Source organism: Rhincodon typus, chromosome 24, assembly GCF_021869965.1.
Source record: "Rhincodon typus isolate 14 chromosome 24, sRhiTyp1.1, whole genome shotgun sequence".
NCBI classification, from domain to species: domain Eukaryota; kingdom Metazoa; phylum Chordata; class Chondrichthyes; order Orectolobiformes; family Rhincodontidae; genus Rhincodon; species Rhincodon typus.
Genome location: NC_063355.1, coordinates 32,656,619 through 32,681,350, shown reverse-complemented (window position 1 = coordinate 32,681,350; position 24,732 = coordinate 32,656,619). Strand labels below are relative to the sequence as shown.

At 41.5% G+C, this 24,732-nt stretch overlaps 1 protein-coding gene across 1 annotated transcript in view; it reads left to right on the top strand.

Annotated features, from left to right (window-relative positions):
• Positions 1-24,732, top strand: part of LOC109931760 (phosphatidylinositol 4,5-bisphosphate 5-phosphatase A) — an 87,592-nt gene that overhangs the window by 17,780 nt on the left and 45,080 nt on the right. The window contains exon 3 of the mRNA XM_048611783.1: positions 3,354-3,461. Within this exon, the coding sequence (XP_048467740.1) occupies positions 3,354-3,461 (108 nt within the window). The remainder of the gene's footprint in view (positions 1-3,353; positions 3,462-24,732) is intronic.

Below are 24,732 nucleotides of genomic sequence, written 5' to 3'. Positions count from 1 at the left end.
TTTCTTCCATCCATTTTTGAGTATAACTTAACAAGCAGTGAACAAGACCCTAATCAATTCTAGTTTGTAAAGCTAAGACCAACTATAGCATCCTTACTAGCAATCTAAGTGCAATCAACAGTGTTGCAGTTAAGATAACCAGGCAGTGAAAGATTGAACCAGAGCCCAGTCTTTACATGTTGATAAATCTTTAACTAAAACATACTTCTTCAAACCCAACAAACACCATTTCCATCTGCTTCCATTTACAGAAACATAATTGAGTTCTCAGTTAATGCCCAGTATCTGAATACAATTAAGCACTCAATTAATATACAATTAACATTGAGATTCATCAGTGTCTAGCACATGGGTGAGTAAATGAATGAAAAATGACCACAATATTCAGAGGAAAGTGATATACAATCACAGCTTGATTATTTCTCATTCTGTCTTGGAAATTTCCAATTAAGAAGTCACAAATAGAGTAACTTACTCTAATTATTAAGAGACTTTCTGACTAAAACATGTTAAATCAGACACTTAGATTGAGCAGGTAGATTCACCAGTGTGAAGCCTACCATGAGGAATTGCATGAGGAGAGACATGACATATTGGGATCATCTCTATTTAAGTAGAGCAAGCTAACAGGAGATGTAATGGAGGTTAATTAAGAAGCCTTTTAATAGTGAATCTACTTGATCCGATATTTGCTTTTATATGTCTTAGTTAAGTCTTTTTATTGAAGAAAGTTACTTTATTGCATTTAAGATTGAACAGTACAGAATGAAATAATACTGAGACACTGAAACATTGAATATGTGTAGCTGAATGTGAACGTCAAATAGTGGCCCTGAAAACTAAAATTAAATATGTGGATGTTGAAATAAGTGACAGAAACAAGTAGGCTGCAAGTCATTGCAAAACTGGAACCTCCTAAGAGTAAAGTCATTTGGAAAGAGGAATAAGTGAAACAGAAGAGGGATATTGGTTTATCAAGTCTTTATTTTCATGCACCACATGCGATCTACTCCATTGTGGATTCTACCCACCTGTTTAATTTCTTGAGAGAAAGTTCTGTATAAGTATTCCCTGGTACCCAATGATTTTGAAATAAAGCTCCAGAGTACTGGTCCATGCCCACAGTACTGGCTGCTGCCTCACACACAACACTTTTTGTCCCCTATCTCCCCAGCCATTCAAACAGAACAAAAGTCTGACAGTTGTAATGATCAAGTGAGGAGGGGTGATTGGTTCTTTTTAACCCATTCTTGGTCAGTCGCAACAAGTGTAAAAACCATGTCTTCTTATGTTTCTAATAGTAGCCAGAAATGAGAAAGAAAGAACGGTTTTTAAAACTAAGGATGGCAGGATGATTGCTGCATGTTTTGAAAGCAAGTGACCTGATATTCATTGTAAACACTGCTTACACAGCTGCTGGTCTAGCAGTCATTGAAGTGTCGTTTGCAGACAAACTGTAGCCAAAGAAGTGTGTACAAATGGAGCTTTGGTTGATGCAAGTAGCTGATTGGTCTATGGACCAGTAACCGGTTATCGATGACAAAGGCAGTCTACCTGCCAACAACTATGTGATTGGTTCACAGGTAAATGAACAGCTTGGGCCTGTGAAAAAGATAGTGAAAAACCTTTAGAGATCTGTCAGCTCAGGACCTCTCTCTGCTCTCAGCATTAAAAACCGCTTTAAGACTGAAGAAAACCAATTTATTTTTTCTCTGGTAGTTGTTGTTGCAAGCTGTGAATTTTAATTAATAAGTCAAGAGACTTTTCAAAAGTGAACCAGCCACGCTGTGCCTCTGGAAAACCAGACGAAGCATCTGGAAAAAGAAGACCAAGAAGCACTCTCTGCTCAGCACAAGAATCATATCGGCAACCCTTGTGAGCAAGAACCATTGAACTACCTTCCCAGTTTATCCCTCTATCCATAACCTGTCATTTAAGAATATATAAGATAGAACAGCACAGGAACAGGCCTTTGGGCCCACTATGTCTGTGCCAACTGTGATGCCATTCTAAACTAATCCTATCTGCCTGAACACAGTCCATATCTCTGTATTCCCTGCCTGTTCACATTTTTTTTTTCTTTATCTCTGCTTGTGTGTGTAAGGAGGAGCTTATAAGGGAGTTTAAGTTTAATTATTTGTGTTATATATCAATGGTTCATAATTATTTACTTCGAGCTAGAGTCTGAATGCTTGTAATAAACAGTGATTTCTATAAAGTAGTGAAACCTGGGTCTAATAAACGGCTTAATTGGAGAGATTTCCATATTTTAAAAATATAAATTTTGTGATTACACTGGGAGTAGTAGGGCCTGATTTCCAGTGTGCTATCCCAGTGAAGTGTAATTTTTTTTTTAGTAGCAATTAGCTATCACGCTTCAATTAAAGTTAGTTAACCAATCAGAAATGAAGACAAGCCAGTTCCAAGGTTTTCTTGAGTGAAAGAAAATGGAATTTTGTCACATTTTAAACCTGAGAAGAAATGACAACATCAAATGCTTACATACGATTCAGGTAGTAAGTTGAAAGGAAGAGGGGTGGAGTGTGTCAACAGAGACAGAAAGATGCAAGAAGGTGCAATCTGGAGTTTTTAGAACCCTTCCACCATGAAATTAAAACCTGAATCCTAACAGTTTAGTTGTATTCCTGCTTCCTCAGGAGTAAAGAAGCTTCCAGAAACCTTGATTTCTCAGTGAACGTTGTTTTTTCCAAGTTTCCTTTTCACTGGCATTGCTTTCTGAGATTGGGTGAGAGAGAGTGAGAGAAGAGCTTTCAGAATTCTTGCTGTTATCAGTCTGTGTTGCTTTCTCTCACCTTTGTTTCTCAAAACAGCTGTAATGTGGGTCAGAGCTACTGTATTAGGCTTCATTCAGATATTTCCAATCTACTTCCATCGACTTCACCAAGTTGACCACTCTACAGGTAACTTTTCATCTCCAATATGCGATTTGGGCAAGTGAGTCTGAGTAAAACAAGAGCTGCAATGTACTTGACCTTTCACTGAGTTTCAGTGTCCTTTGATTAAAGTGGTAATTCTGATGCAGCCATTTTTATATATTCCACGTGAGGGCCTGGGCTTGTTAACTGATCACAAAGCTATTTTTGGTTAGTGGTGTCCTTGTAAGACGCTTGGATATTAAAGTCGACTGATGAAAAGTTAAGTAATGGTAGTCTATTTTAATTCAGTGCGTAAGAGTATTTGAGTTCCTCAGTTTGCATGGATCTGCTTCAGTTCCAATCCCATTGATTCAGCAACACAATGAAAGATAACATGACTTGACTTGAGCTTGTTCAAGATGTTCCACTTTTCAATGTTCTGCCTGATCCTTTAAAACTTATTTCTAATTTTGACAGCATGCAAATCATCACATGGAATGTTGGCACTGCTGTTCCACCTGATGATGTTTCTTCACTTTTGGGCCTGAATTCAGTTGATGCAAGAATTGACATGTATGTCATTGGGTAAGTGAAGACTTTTCTTTGATTCAGGATTTGTGAATATCACAGTTGTTGACGGGATGAGTGATGTTAGTGGTAATAAATGGAATATCTTTGTATTTAAATTTACTAACTCAATGCAAATTTGGTATTGATGGCAAGACCTTTGTGGCTTAAGGGTTGTCTTTGGATCCAGTGCATCTCGTGGTGTCATACCTCAGTCCCAGGTTTGATTCTCAGTTTGTGTTGAGATATTTAATGTCAGCTGTCCAATGTTATAGTTATCCTCAGTAGCTATCAACAAGAAGGAGAAATGTTTACCTGGTTTCCTGTTTGTTATGCTGTGCTCCAGTTGGAAAAGGGCAATGCAGGGAGAGAGTGGTCTTGTAATGTCACTGGGCTTGTAGTAATCCAGAGGTGTAGGCTCCTGATCCGGCAACATGAGTTCAAATCCCACCATTGCAGCTAGTGGAATTGAAATTCAATAACTGAAATCTTGAATTGAAGGCTATATCAGTGATGATGACGATGAAACTATCACTGATTGTTGTTAAAATGTGGAAGCAGAGAAAGGGGAGGGATTGAGTATGATGAAATTGGTGTTAATGCTGTTGCTGGTAGTTGAAAGGTGCAGGGGTGTCCCAGGTGAGTGAGGAGGCAGCGTAGAGGTTGTGCAGGGTTAGTAGTGTGAGACTCTGGGAGGTTGGGGTGAAAGGAAGGGGAGCAAGAGAGGGAAGATGTTATTGACAACAGCGAGAGTGGCATGAGCCTTGGGTGGGAGGTGGGGGCAAGAGCAGAGAGAGAGGGAGTATGAGATATTAGAGAGAAGATGGTAGCACTTACCCTGGTGGAGTGGAGAACGTCACTAACCTTCTTGCAGCACGGCTGGCCATTCCTCCACGCTGACCGAGATAGCATTCTCTGGCCAGGCTGCCAGGGTCTGGGGGTGTGTCCTCCTCTTCCAATCATCTGCACCACCCTCTTGATTGGAGTCTCCAGGTCCCTGATGGAGAATTGCAGTGCCATCTTCCCTTCTGTGAAATCTTCACAGTCCACCCTGGGCAGGGCAGCTTCGAAAACCTGCTTTTTAAATATGGTGCAGGCTCCAGGGATGCCAGTCTTTTAAAGGTTATCCAGTAAATGGTGAGTTGTTCTGGGAATGGTGAGTGGTGGGATGAGCCTCGAATCAGGTGAGAGGGGTGTTGTAGGGCCAGGATAATTAGTTAATGAAGAGAGTTTGCTAAGGCGCAGTGAGAGATCTTGTTAGAGCTCATGGTAAGAAAACCCCCCAATGAAACTCAATGAAAATGACATTTAGTCACAAAATATTCAGCCCTTTGTTTCCTGTGTTCTGATCTCCTGTATATGAAGCCCGGGATTTTGTCTCAACCTGACCCACTATCTTTAACAATTTGTGTACACATCACCCTGGTGCCTCTGCTACTGCACCCCTCATTAGAATTGAGTCCTTTACTTTAATATTTACTTTTCTGGTTCTTCACGCCAGAATGTATCACTTCACATGTCACTGCATTAAATTTCAGCTGCTAATGATGCCATGCTTGATTTTAAAAGTCCTCAAATTATAAAAGAAAGAAAAGACTGAGCAAGATTAAAGTTCTACAGATTTAAGGTCCTGTAAATTTAGTGATAAGTCTCAATATCTTGGCTATTTATCTAATTTGACATTTGAGGATCCTCATTGTACACACTGTAGGCTTTTATTTATGTAACGGCAGTTATTGCTGTTCAATACATTTGACTTGCAACCTTTATCTTTTGAATTAACACAATGAAGATGCAGGGAGAAACAAAAATCTGTGGATTGACGCATTTAGGGAGAAATTGTATCCGTTCCTGGATTGGTGTATGATGTAGTTTACAAGCATTGTCATAGCAACAAGTTGTATTTTAATAGTACCCATTAGACTGCTACAATTAATAACTTTTACTCGTCTAGGATGTGCAGTGTAGTCTGATCAACGGGGTCCCCTCTCACTCAAGTTCCTACTGGGATAATGTGCTGCTATCTGATCTACACACAAGTACGTTTTACAGCCCAGGGATCAGGGCCCAGGATGGTTCCATTTCCCTCACAGGCTCGGGGACACTGAGATTAGCTGAAATTCTCCAGTTGAGATCCGTTAGCTCAGCACCAACCAGGAGCTGAATCCTTGATTCCCCTGCTCTGAAATGGAAGGTTCCTCTTCAGATCTGCACTAATTCAATTTTATGGGCAAGTGGAACACTCTGGTATGAGTGTGAATGAATCTGTCTTCAAAATAAATGAAATTGTTTAGTCAGCTAGGGAGTCAGCAAGAGGCAGGAGTGATCAGGAATGAAATGTGTTTGTTCCGACACAAAGAATGATACAAAGAGAGGGAGATTGAATCTGTCCCAACATTTCGTTCATCAGCTTTGTTAATGAGGCGGAGATGGAAAAATACCAGAAACAGTCAGCAACGCCTGCATTAATTATTAATCTGGGTTCATTACAGTTGCTGTGTAAGGAAACAGGAAGATGGGGATATATAGATACATATGAACATACGAAAAAAGAGCAGGAAAAGGGTGCTTGATTCAGCTAGATCATGGCTGATTTTCTGTCTCGACACCATTTCCCTACACTATCCTCTATCCCTTGGCATCCTTATTATCTAGACAATTTTAGATTTTGCTTTGAATGTACTCTGATTGAGCCCCCATCTGTGGTAGAGAATTCCAAAGATTCACCATGCTCTGAGTGAAGAAATCCCTGCTCACCTCAATTCTAAATGGGCTACTTCTTACTCTGTCCTAGGGTTCTCAATCCCTCAGCCAGGTGGTATTGCCACTGGAAGAGTCTGTAATGTTTTAAATCTTTTGGACACACCTAGTCGCAGCTGACAATATCAGACTTTGGATGCCATAAGATCTAGTCCTGGCAAAACTGAGAAGGCTGATGGTGATGAGGGAAACAAAGGGCTGTCACAACCCGAAATGAAACCTTTCTGAATCCAGAGAGACCAGATCGCAGTAGAGGACGGCAAATTACTGTGGGGAGCAAGAGCGATTGCCCTGAGCAAAGGTTGCCACCAAATACTAGCTGAACTCCATCAGGGTCATTCAGGGATATGAAGATGTTGGCGAAGAGTTATGTCTGGTGGCCAGGATTGGATGCCAACATAGCTGCATTGGTGGGGCTGTGCCCAGAGTGCCAGCTAGGACAAAAGTTACTGCCAGCAGCTCCCCTACATTTTTGGGAATGGCTGGGTAATTCCTGGACTCACTTACACATCAACTATGCGGGTCCTTTCATGGGCTCAATGTTCTTATGGTAGGTATTGTAGGTACCCAATCAAAATAATTGGACATGCATAGAGTTCATTTGTCAAACATGGGACTGAAAATAGAAAAACTGTGCGCATCTTTTGCAATACACAGATTCCCAGAAGTATTGGTTACAGATGACAGTCCATCTTTTACCAGCAGGGAATTTGAGTATCTCCTAAATTTGAATGGGCTTTGATATCTAAAGACAGCTCCATACCATCCATCGTCCAAAGGTCTGGCAGAAAGAGCAGTCCAAACTTTGAAGGCAGGCTTGAAAAAGCAGCCTGCAGCTTTGCTAGATACCAAACTGTCCCGGTTCCTGTTTGATTATGGGACCACCCCTCATGCGCCTCCAAGGACAGCTCCAACAGAGCTGCTAATCAGGAGAAGACTCCCCACCAGGTTAAATCTGATCTTTTTGGACCTGGAGAGTAGGGTGAAACGGCATCAGGAACACCAGTGCCACACACAAGACTCTGCCAAGTGAGAGAAACAGCTTACTTCTGGGGATGAAGTTTGGTGTAGGAACCATGGGAATGGTCCTGTTTGGTAAGAGGCTTGGTCACCACAAGGTCGGGTCTAGTGACATATAAAGTTCGGGTAAGAGCGACAGTCCTGAATAAGCATGTGAACTATATGGAAGCCATAAACTTGCAAACGATGCAGGAGCAGAATGTGCCCAGCTCCTTGGAATAGTCAAAAAGACCATCAGAACGTGTACGCTGTCCCTCTCTGTCAAGCGTTGAAGAGACCTCTGAATCTGAGATGGACATGGCAGATCTTGCTGCATCGATGCCTTTGCAGTCGGAAGAAGAGACTGAATTTCTCCTGAGGCGCTCCGGGTGTAAGAGGCGAGCTCCTGTACATTGCACACTGCTTGTATCTGATGCAGAGTCAGAGGAACCTGACCCGGTGCTAAAATGGCCCAGGAGGCACTACAAGACAAAGGACTGGCCCATATCCTCAGAATCAGAGGGGGAGGGATGTAGTGACTGTAGCAAGGTCAGCCAGGTGGACCTCATTGAATATGAGTTCCCTGATTGGGGCTGCTAATCTGGTCCAATCAGGGAGCCCTGGCTGACAGATAAAAAGAGGAGTGTCAGACATTCTGACACTCAGAGAGCTGGTTCTGAGGGAGCTGAGCCAGTGTCAAGGACTTTCCATGTGTAAATAAAGGGTGACTTGATGATGGGATATAGGCCTCTGTGGAGTTATTTCAAAATCCTCTTGTAATAAATGCTAACAATTGAGGTTGTAGACTTGCTCGCTGAGCCAGTGTGTTTGGTTGCAGACGTTTTGTCATCCTGCTAGGTAACATCATCAGTGAAGCTTCGGTGAAGCTTCTACAACCACATCCACAACTCGAGCTACAAATCTCAAAGATATTACGCTAACAGATCATTTGCCTTCCTGATTGCTTGTTACACCCACATGTTAGCCTTCAATGACTTGAGAACAAGGACACCCAGGTCCTTTGGAACAGCAATACTGTCCAGTCTCTCACCATTAAGAAATTGTCTGTGTTTTTGTTTTTCCTTCTAAAGTAGATGATTTCAGATTTTTCCACATTATGTTGCATCTACCATGTTCTCGGTCACTCCCTTAATCTGTTTAAAACCTCTTGAAGCCTCTTTGAATCTTCTTCACAACTCACATTCCCATCTAGTTTTGTGTCATCAGCAACCTTGGAAATATTATATTTCAGCACTGCGTTCAAATCATCGATATAGATTATGATCAGCTGGTTCCCAAATACCAATCCTTGTGGTACCTTGCTATAATCACAACACGAATTAGAGATTTCTCAAAAACCTTTTCTCAATACTTTAGGGATTTTTTTTACTGTACTGAATAGTAGGGGTGGTTCTCTGATGTGTGTTGAAAGAGTAGTGCTGATTCCAGCCTGTGTATTGGAATAAAATAAACTCCTGATTTCTGAAGAAGTGTCTCGACCCGAAACATCAGACTTCCTGCTCCTCTGATGCTGCTTGGCCTGCTGTGTTCATCCAGCTCTACGCCGTGTTATCTCAGATTCTCCAGCATCGGCAGGTCCTACTATCTCCTATTGTATAAGATGTTTCTAATATATTTTGACACAGAATGCTTTATGCACTGCGTTGTTAAAATGGGGACAAGGAGCTGATTAACACACAAGATCCATGCAATTAATTTCAATCCTGATGTGAATCTTGTGTAGTTAAAACTTGCCTACCTGAGAAAGTCCTTTGTACTGTGCACTGAAAATTACTAAGATCCAGTGGAAGATGAAGGATTCTTACTGTTGCTTCACTGTAATGCAATGGCTGATTAAAACTCAAAATGTACCCACATTCTAACTTGAATCATATAAACTCACAACAGACCCAATGGAGCAGAATTTGACCTTGTATGATAGTATAATTCGGGTAACTTCAAATCGACAGCCCGGATTGCTTTTTTTCCCCTTTATTCATTCAGGGGATGAGGACATCGCTGGCTAGGCCGGTGTTTATTGCCCATCCCTAATTGCCCAGCGGGCAGTTATGAGTCAACCACATTGCTGTTGCTGTGGTGTCACATGTAGGCCTGATCAGGTAAGGATGGCAGTTTCCTTCCCTAAAGGACATTAGTGAACCAGATGGGTTTCCCCTGACAATTGGCAATGAATTCATAGTCATCATTAGACTCTTAATTCCAGATATTTATTGATATCAAATTCCACCATCTGCAGTGGTGGGATTCGAACCCAGGTTCCTCAGAACATTTCTTGGGTCTCTGCATTAGCAATCCAGCAATAATACCACTAGGCCATTGCCTCCCCTTGATGCATATAAATGATGCATTCCTCCAAGTGGACTTGACTGGGAATTAAATCTGAGCAAGATGTGAAATAGACAGCCAGTTTATTATCAGCTGTTTGCTTAAACTACCTTCAACTTTGGAGTTGGTTCCCTAAGTTTCTCTAACTCTCTCTTCTCTTTAAGACACTGCTTAAAATCTGCTTCCTTGATCAATCTGTCATGATATCACCTTATGTGACTTGGAGTCAAATTCTGTTGGTTAACATCTCTGAGAAGTGAATATTGACAATGTGCAAGGTACTGTTCATTGTAAATTGTTGTTATTCTATCGCACAAAGCCAAATATTTCCCAGTGAATTGTCATCTTGAGTGCTTCTTCCTTGTCTCATTGACAGTGTTCACCTCTTTCATTTATCAGTTATCCCCCTGTCACTGACCTGAGGCTCTGTATCTCTGGTCACATGCTCCTTCCATCTTGCGGTTTGTGATCTTTATGTAATAGGGAAACAAGCCATTCAGATCATCTGGAGTTTCTGATCCAAACAAGCCTCCTTTCATCCAGTTGCTTAACCCAATCCCTATACCCTTCTTTTCTCCATGACATTTTTAATCTGCCTTTCCCTTAAATGGATCTTTGATTCCTCCTATTCTCTGGCTCCGTGAATCGGTGTTTGACAAGATTTTTATGCAGTACTTTTTTTTCATTTTCATAGAATCCTTACAGTGTGGAAACAGGCCCTTTGGCCCAACAAGTCCACACCAACTGTTGGAGCATCCCTCCCAGACCCATCCCCCTATAACCCACCTAATCTGCACATCCCTGGGCACTATGGGCAATTTAGCCTGGCTAATCCACCTAGCCTGCACACCTTTGGACTGAGAGAGGAAACCGGAGCACCTGGAGGAAATCCATGCAGACACAGGGAGAATGTGCAAACTCTACACAGACAATTGCCCAAGGGTGGAATTGAACCCAGGTCCCTGGTGCTGTGAGGCAGCAGTGCTAACCACTGAGCCACTGTGCTGCTGTCCAAAATTCAAAGCAGCTATTTGTCCACCTCTTCCTGCTGGAGTTACGTATTAAAAAAGTGATCTTTGACTTGGTTAAAAACCAAGCTTCTAGGAACAAAAGAGGAAAGGTTTTCCATATGCGTTTTCTACAAAAGCATTGGCCCTTTAAGATACAGATCACTGGTGCTGCTTACATTCGGGTTCCTTGACTCTGCACTTGCAAATGAATTTTAAATGAAGTGATCACAGGTTTATTGTAGTAGCTTAAATGCCCGGAAACTGCTATAAACGTTCTAAAGAAGGATTGCTGACACAGTCAAGATCTTATTTTCCCTACCCTTGGCAACAGTAGTATCCAAGAATGTAAAAGCCAGAGTACAACATTGAAAAAAGATTTTTAAATAATTTATTAATGTTGTTAAAAACACAAATCAATCTTTTAACAACAGGCAAAATAATGACGTAATTTGTGGCTTGATTGTGTTGTCTGAAACAACCGCACTTGGCTTGACTGGAGACTAAGATAGTCTTTAAAAGTGCTTCAGGTTGCTTAGAAAATTGTGATGTAGTGCATCTATTTTGTCCCAGGCCCTTTCCCCACATCCACCTGAATAGCTCACAGATAATTTTAGTTATTTTCTTCTGCTGTTGTTAACAAAGCTAAATGCATCAGATTTTCTTCCATGACTGACGTTCAACAAAGCGCAACTTCCTGTCTCCCAGAGGAGTCTCTTTCAGAGCCCAGTCGCTGCAGTGTTCCATTGACAGCTTGACCCTGTACTGCTGTCATGATGCAGCCATTTAGATGGGGACATCCATCACTGTCACAAAACTACATTATTTTGTGCTGGTGTGCAGGCCAAACTATCACAGCATGCATAGTACATCAGGATGGATTCTGCAGGTGACCTCTGTGCTGTGCCCAGATGCATTGGGTAAATAAGGGTATGAAGGTAAATGCAGGGGATCGCTGCAGTTATGCAATTCTCCCATGTGCCAACTTAGCAGAAAAGAGAAAAGGACTAAGAAAATATGTATCTCCAAAGGTAGACATTGCAATTAGACCACATTTTGCAGGGAATGTGCAAGGCTACATTTAAATGTCTTCTTTTTCCTGCTGCTGACCTGCTGCCCTACTTTGAACAAGATAAAACATTGCTATGATTTCAGGATCACTGGAAACAATTAAATAGTATTGGATTCAAACATGGAGAATACTGGAGAGACTCCAGCAGGACTGGCTGCATCTGTGAAGGGAAAAACAGAGTTAATGTTTTGAGTTCCGGAATAACTCTCCTTCAGACCTGAAAGGGAGTAGGATCCAGACATGGGGCAGGACAACAGCAGGTCAGGGTGCGATCATGGCCTGAGTGTTGAGAATCGATTTGCTGATGATGATAAATTCAGTGAAAACCTCAGTAACAGAAACAGCAAATCAATAACATAAATGATTAATTGATGCATCCATTTTTTTGAGAATGTGAAGTAGCATAGAATGAATTTTTATATTAACAGGATTCTTTTTGCATTCTTTCAAAATGAAACCATTTGATCACATGCAGAAGGGTAGTAATTCAATCTGGAAACAAATCATGTGACAAATCGTTGGCTCCAGGGAAACAACTGTTCAGGTTGTGCTTGTTCTACTGTAACTTACTGCTCACAGTTTCCCCTTAGATTCCAATCTTCGTGCTTGACTTTATTTAAAACATCAAATCTTGTTTCAAATCCAAAATAAAACCATGTTTGTAATTGAAAGTATAATCTGCAAAATATCTCTGCAAATGCAATTGTAAAGGTTTAAGTGAATAAATATGTGGAGTTACTTTGACAAATTATAGTAATATGCCAGAGTTGGCATTCACTTCTCCAGGAAGCTTCATTTAACAGCTGAATGAAGACATTACTAAGTCAATGTTGCCAATCAGCTTGAAAAGTAGATGAAGACCGAGAAAGCAATGATATGCCTCACACCAGCACTACAGTTTGTCACGTCTAGGGTTCATACCTAAATTAGAGGATTTATTGATTGTCAACTGTAAAAGTACTCACATTTTGAAAGTCCTAAATTGTAACTTGATCAAGGGCCACTTCTATAAACCCACAGTAAAGTGTTATGTGCTATACATTAGCTGATTGCTCAATTAGTAAACCAACCTAAAGCTGAGTTCTAATTACCAGGGCGAGTTAGCTCATCTGAGCCTGCATTATGAAGACTTTATTAGAATTGGCCTTCGCCTCCCTGGCCTCGAGATCACTTCTAATCACATTGTTGCTGAAAAGTATAGGTGGTGTGAATAGGATAACATTTGGCAGCAATGCCAGAAATACAGGGTTTATCTGTGATGCTAGTAACCTGAAACTCGTTCCTTTATATAGTCATTTGCAAGTTAGTATGCAAATAATTAATAATTAACCCCTGGTGTGGCACATTGAACTGTGGAGAATGTGTGGGAAATCCAACGTATTTTGTTTTCTACTTCTGATAGATAGAAAATGACATACTTTCAACCCAGTGCATAGACAGAACAGAAGGAGGCCATTCAACCTCTCGCGCCTATTCCACCATTTTGTGAGATCAAGGCGAATCTGCATTGTAATTCCACCGACTTGCTTGGCTGGCAAAAAAATCTCATTTAAAATTAATAATTCAGCATGCATCTATGTTTCTATGTTGTGAAGACTGTTTTCCACAGTTGTTGGCGAGTAGATGTATCTTGGTGAATATTCAAGAGCCCAATCAATCAATTTTATCTCTCGAGCAGCAGGCAATAAACATTGATCAGGAACAAGACTTGGCAGGATATCCATTCCCTGCCACTCCCCACTCTCATAAGACTACAACTGTTAAGACACATTATCAAAACTATTGCAGTAGGTCAGGTGGCTTAATTCAGCAAAAGAATAGATTACAATGTGCCCATCTTGTCTTGATTGTTTAGTACAATTAAATTACAAACTAAGTCAATGTGACAGCTGATCTTTGTGAATTCTTGTGCCTGTCATGATGAATCCAAGGTCTTCCTTCAACAATGAGAGTAGACATTTATTTAGAGCTGGGTTCATTGTTTCTTCTGTATTCTAATATATACGATTAATATATGATGTGGTTAACAGGTAGAGTAAAATAGATCTCTTCAAAGTACCCCACGGGAGAGAGTTCCTACTTCGACCAATTTTTAAAAGATGCGTTTTATGACCTTCTTTGGCATGACCCAGCTTTGATTCAGGTAAAGTTCCCTTGTCCATGGCACCCCCATCTGTGGAGGAGGTTTCTTTCTATCTGTCATGCAATGTCCTTTAAAAATCACAATCAAATCACACCAAAATCTTTTATGCTTCAAGCAAAATAAGCCTGACTTCTGTAACAAATGTAAAATACTGCAGATGCTGTAAATCGGAAACAAAATGAAGAAAATGGTGGGAAGTACTCAGCAGTTCTGGCAGCATCTGTGGGGAAAGAAATGTGTGGACGATATGTTTAGAGGAAATTTGGATGACAAAGCCATGGACAGCTGCCATCTGATAGAGAAAATAAGAGATAAAACTAGAGTAAAACTGAAACGTGCATAGAAAAAAGAAGCAAGATAGAGGCAGAAATTATGAAAGATATCAGTGTATTTAATAATCATCTAGGCTTAACTCTGTTCCCCTCTCCACAGACACTGACTGATCTGCTGAATATTTTCAATATTATCTGCTTGTATTTCAGATTTCCATCCTCCCCAGTATTGCACATTCCTTTTTATTGTGACTCTCTTTAAACAAATTTAATGGTTTTAAGAGAGGTCAGGCTCCACTATATCACTAATTAACTGTTGTGGTGATTAAGACAGTCTTTCTTAATTAATTCTGGATGAAATTTAACAAAACAAAAAAAAAAACATGTCCAGGACAGAGGTTCTGCAGTTGGAATCCAAAGACAAGGGCTGCATTCATCTAACCACTTAAGAATGTTACAGATCATTGCTCCAACATAAAATAATTCTGCTAGAGCTACAGCTGGAGTTTTGCTGAAATCAGATGAAATGAAATATTTCAGTCTCTGGAACTATTCACCTCAGGCCCCCAAATATTTTCAACATGGATTACACTGGAGCATACCTAGTCCAGGCCAACCTGGACTTGGATCTAAGGTAGATATTCCTTCTGCTTGCAGTCCTGTTGCTAAATACAGTGTTGTCTAACATTAGGGACAGTGAAAGAGATATCTCCTCCTCTATTCTCAGGATGTGAGTACCAAGTTAAACAGCAGTGCTCTATTCAGATAATTGAGTACTTCATAGAAGAATCATAGAATCCCTACACAGTGTGGAAACAGGCCATACGGCCCAACAAGTGCACACCAACCCTCAGAAGATCATCCCACCCAGAACCATCCCTCAATGCTTTCCCTGGAACCCCACATTTCCCATGGCTAACACACCTAACCTACACATCCCTGAACACTATAGGCAATTCAGCATGGCCAACTCACCTAGCCTCCACATCTTTGGACTGTGGGAAGAAACCAGAGCACCCGGCAGAAACCCACACAGATACAGGGAGAACGTGCAAACTCCACACAGACAGTCACCTGAGGATGGAATCAAACCTGGGACCCTGGTGCTGTGAGGCAGCAGTGCTAACCACTAAGCCACTGTCCTGATATTTGAGTCAATGGAAAAGAAAATATTCTCATTGCTGTTGACTGGATTTACAACTCAATTAAATTCAGTAGTTAGCTGCATGCCTGTCCTAATGAGTGAGAATCGAGGATCATAACATTTTGGACTCTGAATATGACACCCTTGTAACAGATCCCTGTCTAGAACAAACAGTTCGAAAGATGTATTGTATCTGCCTAATAACAACTCATAGTTAACAGAGATTGCTCACTTCATAATCATCTAATTAAGATATTTATGCTGGATTTACAGGTAGAGGTCTGGTAGGGTAGGGAGAAGGGGTTTGTGAGGCTTGGGGATGCACAGATTCTGAAAGTGTGAATGCTGACAAGGATTACTGAGCAACTTATAGCTCCAACCCCAATATCAAGTCACTGGGTCATTAGCAGCACTGAGCAGACATGACTGGGCACTTGGAAAGGACAATAGTTGGCTGTGCTCCCCCTGCCCCCAAAGACTGATAGTCCAGAACAAGGGGTATTTTCAAGAGATCCATCTCACTGTACTTGCTAACTACCTCATTTATTAATCTTGTATATTAAAAGACAGAAGAAGGAATGAACTCAGCTTCATATGAATGTCTAATCTCATTGTTGAAGACCTTGAACTTATTGTGAGAGGCAAGAAAAAGAAGACATTTAAATGCAGATCTGCACATTCCCTGCAAAATGTGGTCTAATTGCAATGTCTACCTTTGGAGATACATATTTTCTTTGTCCTTTTTTCTGCTAAGTTGGCACATGGGAGAATCGCATAACTGCAGTGATCCCCTGCATTTACCTTCATACCCTTATTTACCCAATGCATCTGGGCACAGCACAGAGGTCACCTGCAGAATCCATCCTGATGTACTGTGCACACACAGAAGCGGCCGTGACAGTTTGGCCTGCACACCAGCACAAAATAATGTAGTTTTGTGACAGTGATGGACATCCCCATCTAAATGGCTGCATCATGACAGCATTACAGGGTCAAGCTGTCAATGGAACACTGCAGCGACTGGGCTCTGAAAGAGACTCCTCTGGGAGACAGGAAGTTGCGCTTTGTTGAATGTCAGTCATGGAAGAAAATCTGATGCATTCAGCATTGCCAATGACAGCAGAAGAAAATAACTAAAATTATCTGTGAGCTATTCAGGTGGATGTGGGGAAAAGGCCTGGGACAAAATAGATGCACTACATCACAATTTTCTAAACAACCTGAAGCACATTTGACTTTTGACCTCCAGTCGAGCCAAGATCTCCAGCATCTGTGGCTTTTTGTTTCATTTCATTAAACACTGTGTTGGTCACTTATGCAAGAACCAGCAGACAGACGTTACAGTTTAGCGAAAGTAACAACGAAGATACCCGTTTCAAACAATTTGATTCTGGTTGTACAATCATTGAATTATTTTAATCTATTGATTTTTGGAATGTGCATGTTCAGTGTTTGGGGATTTGGGAAGACTACATTCTTTTGTCCATAAATATGCATCAAGGATTCTTATCTGAAACATTATCAGAGAATGTGAATGAGAGAAGGAAATATCTTTGTGCCAATCATCTCAGTTTAAGTCTTTAATATAGCTACAAGTGAAGCATTCTGTTTATTATACAATCACAGTTGATTATAATTTCACTATCACCTGCACATAATTTCGATTATTTTCAGAAAGCTCCTTGTTCCTTTGTAAAAATATTAAACCCTCGTTGGGACTTCTCCATCTCCCATTCTGGTACTTTGTCCATTCTTATTTGCAGTAAGTATCAGCCTCGGACTTTGCCAATCCTGTCCTCATGCACTTTTCCTCAGAAGTAATCAAATAAAGACCTCTGGCTGATCTGTCCTCCATTTTCAAGAAGGCTAATGGAATGTTGGTCTTCATATTGAGAGGACTGGAGTACAAGAATGTAGAAGTTATGCTGCAGTTATACAAGCACTGATTAGACCCCACTTGGAGTACTGTGAGTAGATCTGGGCACCACAGCTTAGACAGGTCATACTGGCCTTGGAGGGAGAATAATGTAAGTTTACAAGAATGATACAGTACTTGGACTTCAGTGGTTGTTATGAGGAAAGATTATACAAATTAAGCCTGTTTTCCCTGGAGTTTAGAAGGTCAAGGAGTGATCTGGTCAAAGTCTTGAAAATATTAACAGTAAAAGACAGGGTAGTTAAAGATAAACTATTTCCATTGGTTGGAGATTTTAGAACTAGCGAGATATTCTGAAAATTCGGGCCAGACCATTCAGGAGAGACATGAGAAAACACTTCTACACACAAAGGGTGGTAGATGTTTGGAACTCTCTTCCACAAATGGCAGTGAGTGCTGAATTAGTTGTTAAATTTAAATCTGTGATAGTTTTTTGTTGTTAAAGTATTAAGGGATATGGGCCAAAAACAGATATGTGGAATTAGACCATAATCTCATTGAATGGTGGAACAGGCTCAAGGGGCTGAATGGCCTACTCCTGTTCCTATGTTCCTGTGACGCGCCGAGGTTAATTATGGTGCAGCAGTGTCTGCAGCCTCTTTTTCTGTTTCTCTTTTGATGATCTGGGATCAAAGCTAGCACACCCCTTGATTCGAATTGGTAGATACACCAATTAGTGACATCACCCACTGATCTCATGGAACAGTTTCTGCTCCTGCCACTGGTGCGTTATGTTACCTGTTTGGTTCTAACTGCTATTAGTTGAACTGTTTCATGCAATATTAACTTGTAGCTCAATCTAATAAACTGAAACATGAATCCACATCAATAATTTGTAAATAGGTTTTTTTCTCATTCTTTGGAGCTGTTTGTAGAAACAAGGCCATTAAGTCTTATCGTAAAAGCATTAGTGAATGTCTTGGTAGCAAGCTATCACATGGATGAATTATATATATTTTTGAAAATGAATCATATTACTATTCTCAGGGTTATGTTTCCTTGGGCTTTGGAAACTAATGTTAGATTTATTGTTAGATTTAGATTTTGTTGTTACGTTTACTCAAATACAGAAGTACAGGCTTGTGATCCCAGATACAATTCTGGGGTTGTGAAGGAAGGAGTGATCCTATCCTTACACAATATGTACATGTGCATGGTTCCCAGCCAGAATCCTAATTGATATTCCCACCCCAACCCACTTAGAACAATTGTAGACCCCCATGACCACCTTGTTTGAAATTAGCACAGATTTTGTTTGTGTACTTTAACAACTTCCTTCTTTAAGCAACAACAAAAACAGAAATTGCTGGAGAAACTCAGCAGGTCTGGCACCATATGTGGAAGGAAAGCACAGTTAATGTTTCGGGTCCAGTGACCCTTCTTCAGAACTGATTGTAGTTAGGAAAAGATTGGTACATGTGCTGAAGATTGGATGGGGGGAGGGTGGAGGAGTAAATGATAGGTGGAGATGGAGACCAGAGAGACAGAACAGCAGTTGGGCAGACAAAGAAATGGGTAAAAGTCAGCCTGGGAGAAGCAAGAGCTGCTAATGGGCACCATTAGTAGCTGACAATGGGTTGGTTGTGGTAGCAGCTCATGTGACATGGTCTGGTATGTGGAGATTGAGGTAAGGACAATGAGAGAAGGTGCTCAGGCTCTAAAATTGTCGAACTTGATATTGAATCCAGAAGGCACTAGAGGTCCCAAGCGGAAAATAAGGTGCTGTTTTCCCAGCTTGCACTGAGGTTCACTGGAGGACTGCAGCAAGCCTGAGAGAGAGATGTTGGCCAGGGGACATGGGGGTGAGTTGAAGTGGCAGGCAACAGGAAGCTCAGGGCCTTTTTTTGCAAACAGAACAAAGGTGTTCCGCGAAGCGGTCGCCCAGTCTGCATTTCCTCTGCCCAGTGTAGAGCAGACCACATTGGGAGCAGTGAATACAATAGGCTGGATTGAATGAAGTGCAGAGAAAGTGTTGCTTCACCTGGAAGGTATGTTTGGGCCCTTGGATACTGAGGAGAGAGGAAGTAAACGGGCAGGCATTACACCCTCTGCGACTGCAACAGAAGGGGTCGTGGGAGTATTGGGAATTGAGGAGGAGTGGACCATGGTGTCCTGGAGAGAATCATCCCTGCGGAAGGCTGACAAGGGAGGGGAAGTGTATATATGTCTGGTAGTGGCATCCTGCTGGAGGTGGTGGAAATGGCAGATAATGATCCTTTGGATATGGAGGCTGGTGCAGCGGTAAGTAAGGACCAGGGAGACCCTATCACCGTTGTGGGAGGGAAGAGAAGGATTGCGGGCCGAAGTGCAGGAGTCCTGCTTTAACCAACCCAACCACTGAGAGGAGCTGGAGGGTGGTTTCATGGGTGTCAGGCAGAACCTCTCAGTGCACATGCAACCATTCAGGAGAACTAAAACAAAGCTCAAATGATGTTGCTACTGTAAGTTTCTGCCTTTACTTCAAAGGAATGGCATCTCATCTAGCTCTAAAGGAAAATTAAAGGGGCCAGTATAGAGACTGCATCAATCAAGAGCATTGATATGGGGTCAGTATCTCCGATAAGATGTATTAACCTCATGGCTATATGGATCATCCTAGACTGGTGTCGTGGTCCCCTAAATGAAGTTGGACAAATTTCCTGTGAGGATGTAGTGGATGTACCATCAGCTCTGCCCCACTGATTTGCCAATGTAGCCAGAGTACATTTCTCACTGGTCGAGGTCAGAGTGCCCTGCTCGAAATGTCTCATAAGCCCCACATCCCACCAAATTCCTCCATAGCTGAGAATCTGAAACATCTGTCTGTGACCCTGGAATGTGACAGGAACTCCCCCAGAGCCAGGAGCAGCACCTGCACGAGTGAATTTTAATGGGAATTCTTCATGGGCCTTCCAGTAATACAATAGCTCTCTCTTTTGTGTGGGTTGAGTAAAGGAGCCGAGGAAAACATCTGGATTGGACATTTATCGAAATAATTAAAAGACTAGCATCTTCATATATCTTTTTACACTCTGCCTCTTTCACTTCAGTGTGACATGTCAAAGCAACAAACTTTTGGGCATCACATTTACACGGGGAATAGATTAATGATTGGATGAAATAGGAAATTAATCTGTTTAAGAAACCAATAAAGAAACCAATTAAGTAAAAAGGAAATACAAAGCCATTTAGTTGGGATTTATGTGCCAATGGGGAATGAGCAAGCAGCAGAGCCTATGTAATTAAGTTGCTTCATGTAAAGCTGCCAATCTGTTGATAACAGAGCCTTGGGGCATTTTACTACATTAACTGCTATATAAATGCAAGTTGTTTTTGAAGCATGATCCATATGTTTACTTCACCTTCAGCCTGCGATACATTGTCTCCTCTGCAATACTTCAAGAATTTTTAAAAAGACATTGAGTACGTCAGTACGGGATCTGAACTGGAATGTCAAAGCCACGTGAACATATGAAGGACATACAAGTGGGGACAAAAATATTTGTAGGAAGATGAAATGACAAAAGTTTGGCTCAGTTATACAGAGAGAATGGCTGAAAGCCAAACAGGACAAGAATTAGAGAACAGGGAAACAGGAGAGATGGAGTTCTTTGTGTTTCCGGATAACACGTAACAAATGATTAATTTTAATGCAGTACATTAATGCCACTGGCCTCAGGTATTGTAGTAATCACCTCAACCATGAACAATGTTGCAAACAATTGTGCATATAGCATCATGGGGGGGCCAGTTCCAATCCGTTTTTTGAACTGTTGCCTTTCATTCCCTTTAACTTTATCCTTAGCTTGCCTAAACCTTAACGAGGGAATTTTGTTTTAATTCCTGGGAAATGGGTGTCACTGGCTGGGCCAGTATTTATTGCCCATTCCCAATTTACCTTGAGAAGATGGCGGTGAGCTGCTTACTTGAATCATTGCAGCCCATTTAGTGTAGATAAACCCGCAATAATGTCGGGGGAGGCAATGTCAGGCTTTTGACCTCGTGCCACTGTAGGACTGGCGATATATTTCCAAGTCTAGATGGTGAAAGGTTTGGAGGGAAACTTGCAGTTGGCAGTACAGCCATCTATTTGCTGCCCCATGACCTTCAGATGGTCATGGTCATGTGTTTAGAGGATTTGTCTAAGGAGCTTTCATGAATTTCAGCAAGGAAACCTAATAAAGAGGTGTCAACCTTGTGCAACTACAAAACAGGACCACTAGCATGCTAAACAGCACAGGCATCAACGTAATTCTACAATCGACAGATCAGACCTAAGCTGCCTAGTCCTGCCACATTCAGGTGTAAATGGTAGTGGGTAATTAAACAGCTCACTGGAGGAGGAGGCTCCTCACAAATATCCTCATCCTCAATGACGTGGAGTCCATAACATCAGTGCAAAAGATAAGGCTGAAGCATTCACAGCAATCTTCAGCAAGATGTGCTCAGTGGATGATTAATCTCGGCCTCCTCCAGTAGGCCCCAGCATCACAGATATTCCTGTTCAGCCAATTTGATTCACTCCATGTGACAGAGAAATGGCTGGAGGCACTGAATTCTGCAAAGGCAATAGTACTGAAAACCTGTGCTCCAGAACTTGCTGCTCCCCTAGATAAGCTGTTCCAGTAACTGGCAACACTACAACACTGGCATCTGCCTGACAATGTGGAAAATTGCCCAGGTATGTCCTGTACAGAAAAAGCAGGACAAGTCGAACACAAACAAATACTGCACCGTTAGTCTACTGTTATCATTAGTAAAGTGATGGAAGGTGTCATCAACACAGCTATCAAGCAGAACATGCTCAACAATAACCTGCTCAGTGACACCCAGTTTAGGTTCTGCCAGGGCCACTTAGCTCCTGCCCTCATTACAGCCTTGATTCAAACGTGGACAAAAGAGCTGAATTCCAGAGGTAATTGCAGAGGGATAGCAACTGCATTTGACATCAAGGCTGCATTTGCCTGAATGTGGCATCAAGGAGCCCTAGCAAAACTAGAGTCAATTAGAAATGCAACAAGATCTGGACAATGTCCAGACTTGGGCCGACAAGTGGCAAGTAACATTTTCACCATCCAGATGCCAGGCAATGACTATCGCCAAAAAGAGAGATTCTAAATAAAAACCAAAAACTGAGGAAGCGTCACCAGACTCGAAATGTTAACTCTGATCACAGATGCTGCCAGATCTGCTGAGCTTTCCCAGCAACTTCTGTTTTTGTTTGTGAAGAGAGAATCTGACCTTGACATTCAATGGTATTACCATAACTGAATCTTCTATTATCAAAACAGCACTGTAGAAATTCACGAAGGGTCCGTAGACAGCATCTTCCAAATCCATGACAGTACTATCTAAGAAGGAAAAAGGCTACAAATACATGAGACACCATCGTTATGCCCCTCTCCAAGCAACTCACCATCCAGACTTGGAAATATATCACCGTTCCTGAGGTGTCACTGGGTCAAATCCTGGAACTACTTCTCTAATGGCACTGTGGGTCTACTTACACCAAATACACTGCAGCAATTCAAGAAAGTGGCTGACCACTACCTTCTCAAGGGCAACTAGGGATGGACAATAAATGCTGGCCCAGCCAACAATGCCCACATGTCACAAATGAATCTTGTACTGGACAGCTTCGCTAGGGGTATGGCAAGTTGTGGAGCACAAGTCTTCAATGTCAGAATGCTTTCGGGGCCCATATTCTTTGCAGTATTCAATGCCTCAAAGTCTGGCTGAAGATTGTTACAAATGCTCCAGCCTTGTCTTTTTCATTGATACTCCCAAAGTGCTGTTTGTCGTCCTGGTCCTTACTCCAGTGGCAGCCCTTCATTGTGAGTAGATACATTGAGTGTCTGTCCTACTGGTGAGGACACTGCATCTGATCCTGAAAGTATCTTCACTGAATCCCCACCACAATGTGCAGTTAGCAGCAGGAACCATGGCTGACCACCTGCTCACTCCCTCAGCCCAGAGTCACTGATCCCAGTTAATGTGCTGCTTCACCATCCATCTGACACCAGCCAGAATTCAGTGCAGACTGAGAGTGAACCTGGAACCTCTCTTCTCTGAATGGCTGTTCAATGCTGGGGATGCTGTTATTATCAAAGGATCTTGTAAATCACCTCCTACACATCACTGAAAGGTTACCTACCTCTTCCCTGTGCAGATTTTTTTCTCATTATATTCTGACCACCATCTCTCTAGAATTCTAACAAACCTATTACTTCTGCCTCTTTCAACCAATAAAGTTCATTCCTCACGATTAGTTTGATAAACAGTATTTCAGACACAGAAGTTAAGGATCACATCATATTACATGAATTAATATAGCACTTCATTTTATCTTTCGGAAACAATTAAATAGACTAATACAGTCCAGCAAGAGGCTATTAGGCCCATAATTCTTGGGTTGGCTGTTTGATTGAGCTTGAATATGATTAATTTACAAGTCACATTCCCTGTTCTTTTATCATAGCCATACAAATCTGACTTTTTTGAGCTTTTATCTAATTTGCTTTTACAAGTTACTGACAATGCTTCCTTCATTCTTTCATGAAGTGAATTCCAGCTCAGAGCAACTTGTTGCAGTAAAAAAAAATCATTGCATAGTACCTCAGTGGTTAGCACTGCTGCCTCACAGCGCTATGGACCCAGGTTTGATTCCACCACCCGGGCAACTGTCTGTGTGGGTTTCCTCTGGGTGCTCAGGTATCCTCCAGGTGCTCTGGTTTTCTCACACAGTCCAAAGCTGTGTGGGTTAGGTGGATTGGCCATGGGAAATGCAGGGTTACAGGGATAGGCTAGGAGTCTGAGTGTGTGTGAGTGGGATACTCTTCAGAAGGTTGGTGTGGCCTCGATGGGTTGAATGGTCTGCTTCCACATTGTAGGGATTCTATGATTCTAATCTATGTTTCCACAAGTCCATTTGTCAATTATCTTAAATCTATGTTTTCTGGTGATCCACTGTCCTACTATACCTCATAAATGAGGGACAAGTCCTTGCTTAATAGACCCATCATATGAAAACAACCTGCAATTTTCCATTGATTCACATTAATAGTGGAACATCATAGATGATGTGTCTATGGTTGCCTACCATTTGCTTCCCACTGGGATTGCAGAATCAACTCTGCAAGGAATTGCTTTGAAGTGCAGTCACTGTGTTTTGTTGACGAACAAAGCATTCACAGCAATGAGCTACAAATGGCCAATAGCTGTCAATTTTTTTTATATAGTGTTGATACAGGGAAGAATGTTGGCTAATGGCATCAGTAAAATTCCTTACTTTCCTTCATGTAATGCCAGGAAATCTTTCACATCCACCTGCACAGGTTTAACATCTCATTTGAAGGCAGAATCTTTGCCAAAGCAATATTATCCTAGCTATGTGAGTCACAGTATGTTCTTAAGCCCTGAAGTAGTTTGAATAATTACCCTCCAGCTCGGATGCATGAGAAATGTCAATTGCTGACTCTGAGAGAGGAAGCAAGAATTTTTTTTCGAAAAAAGATATAAACAAAAAGCAGATCCTGTAAACCTACTAACAAAACATGAAAATGCTGGAAACACTCAGCAAGTCGATCATGTTGATGTGAAGAGCATTCAAATTATTATTTTAGGGATGGACC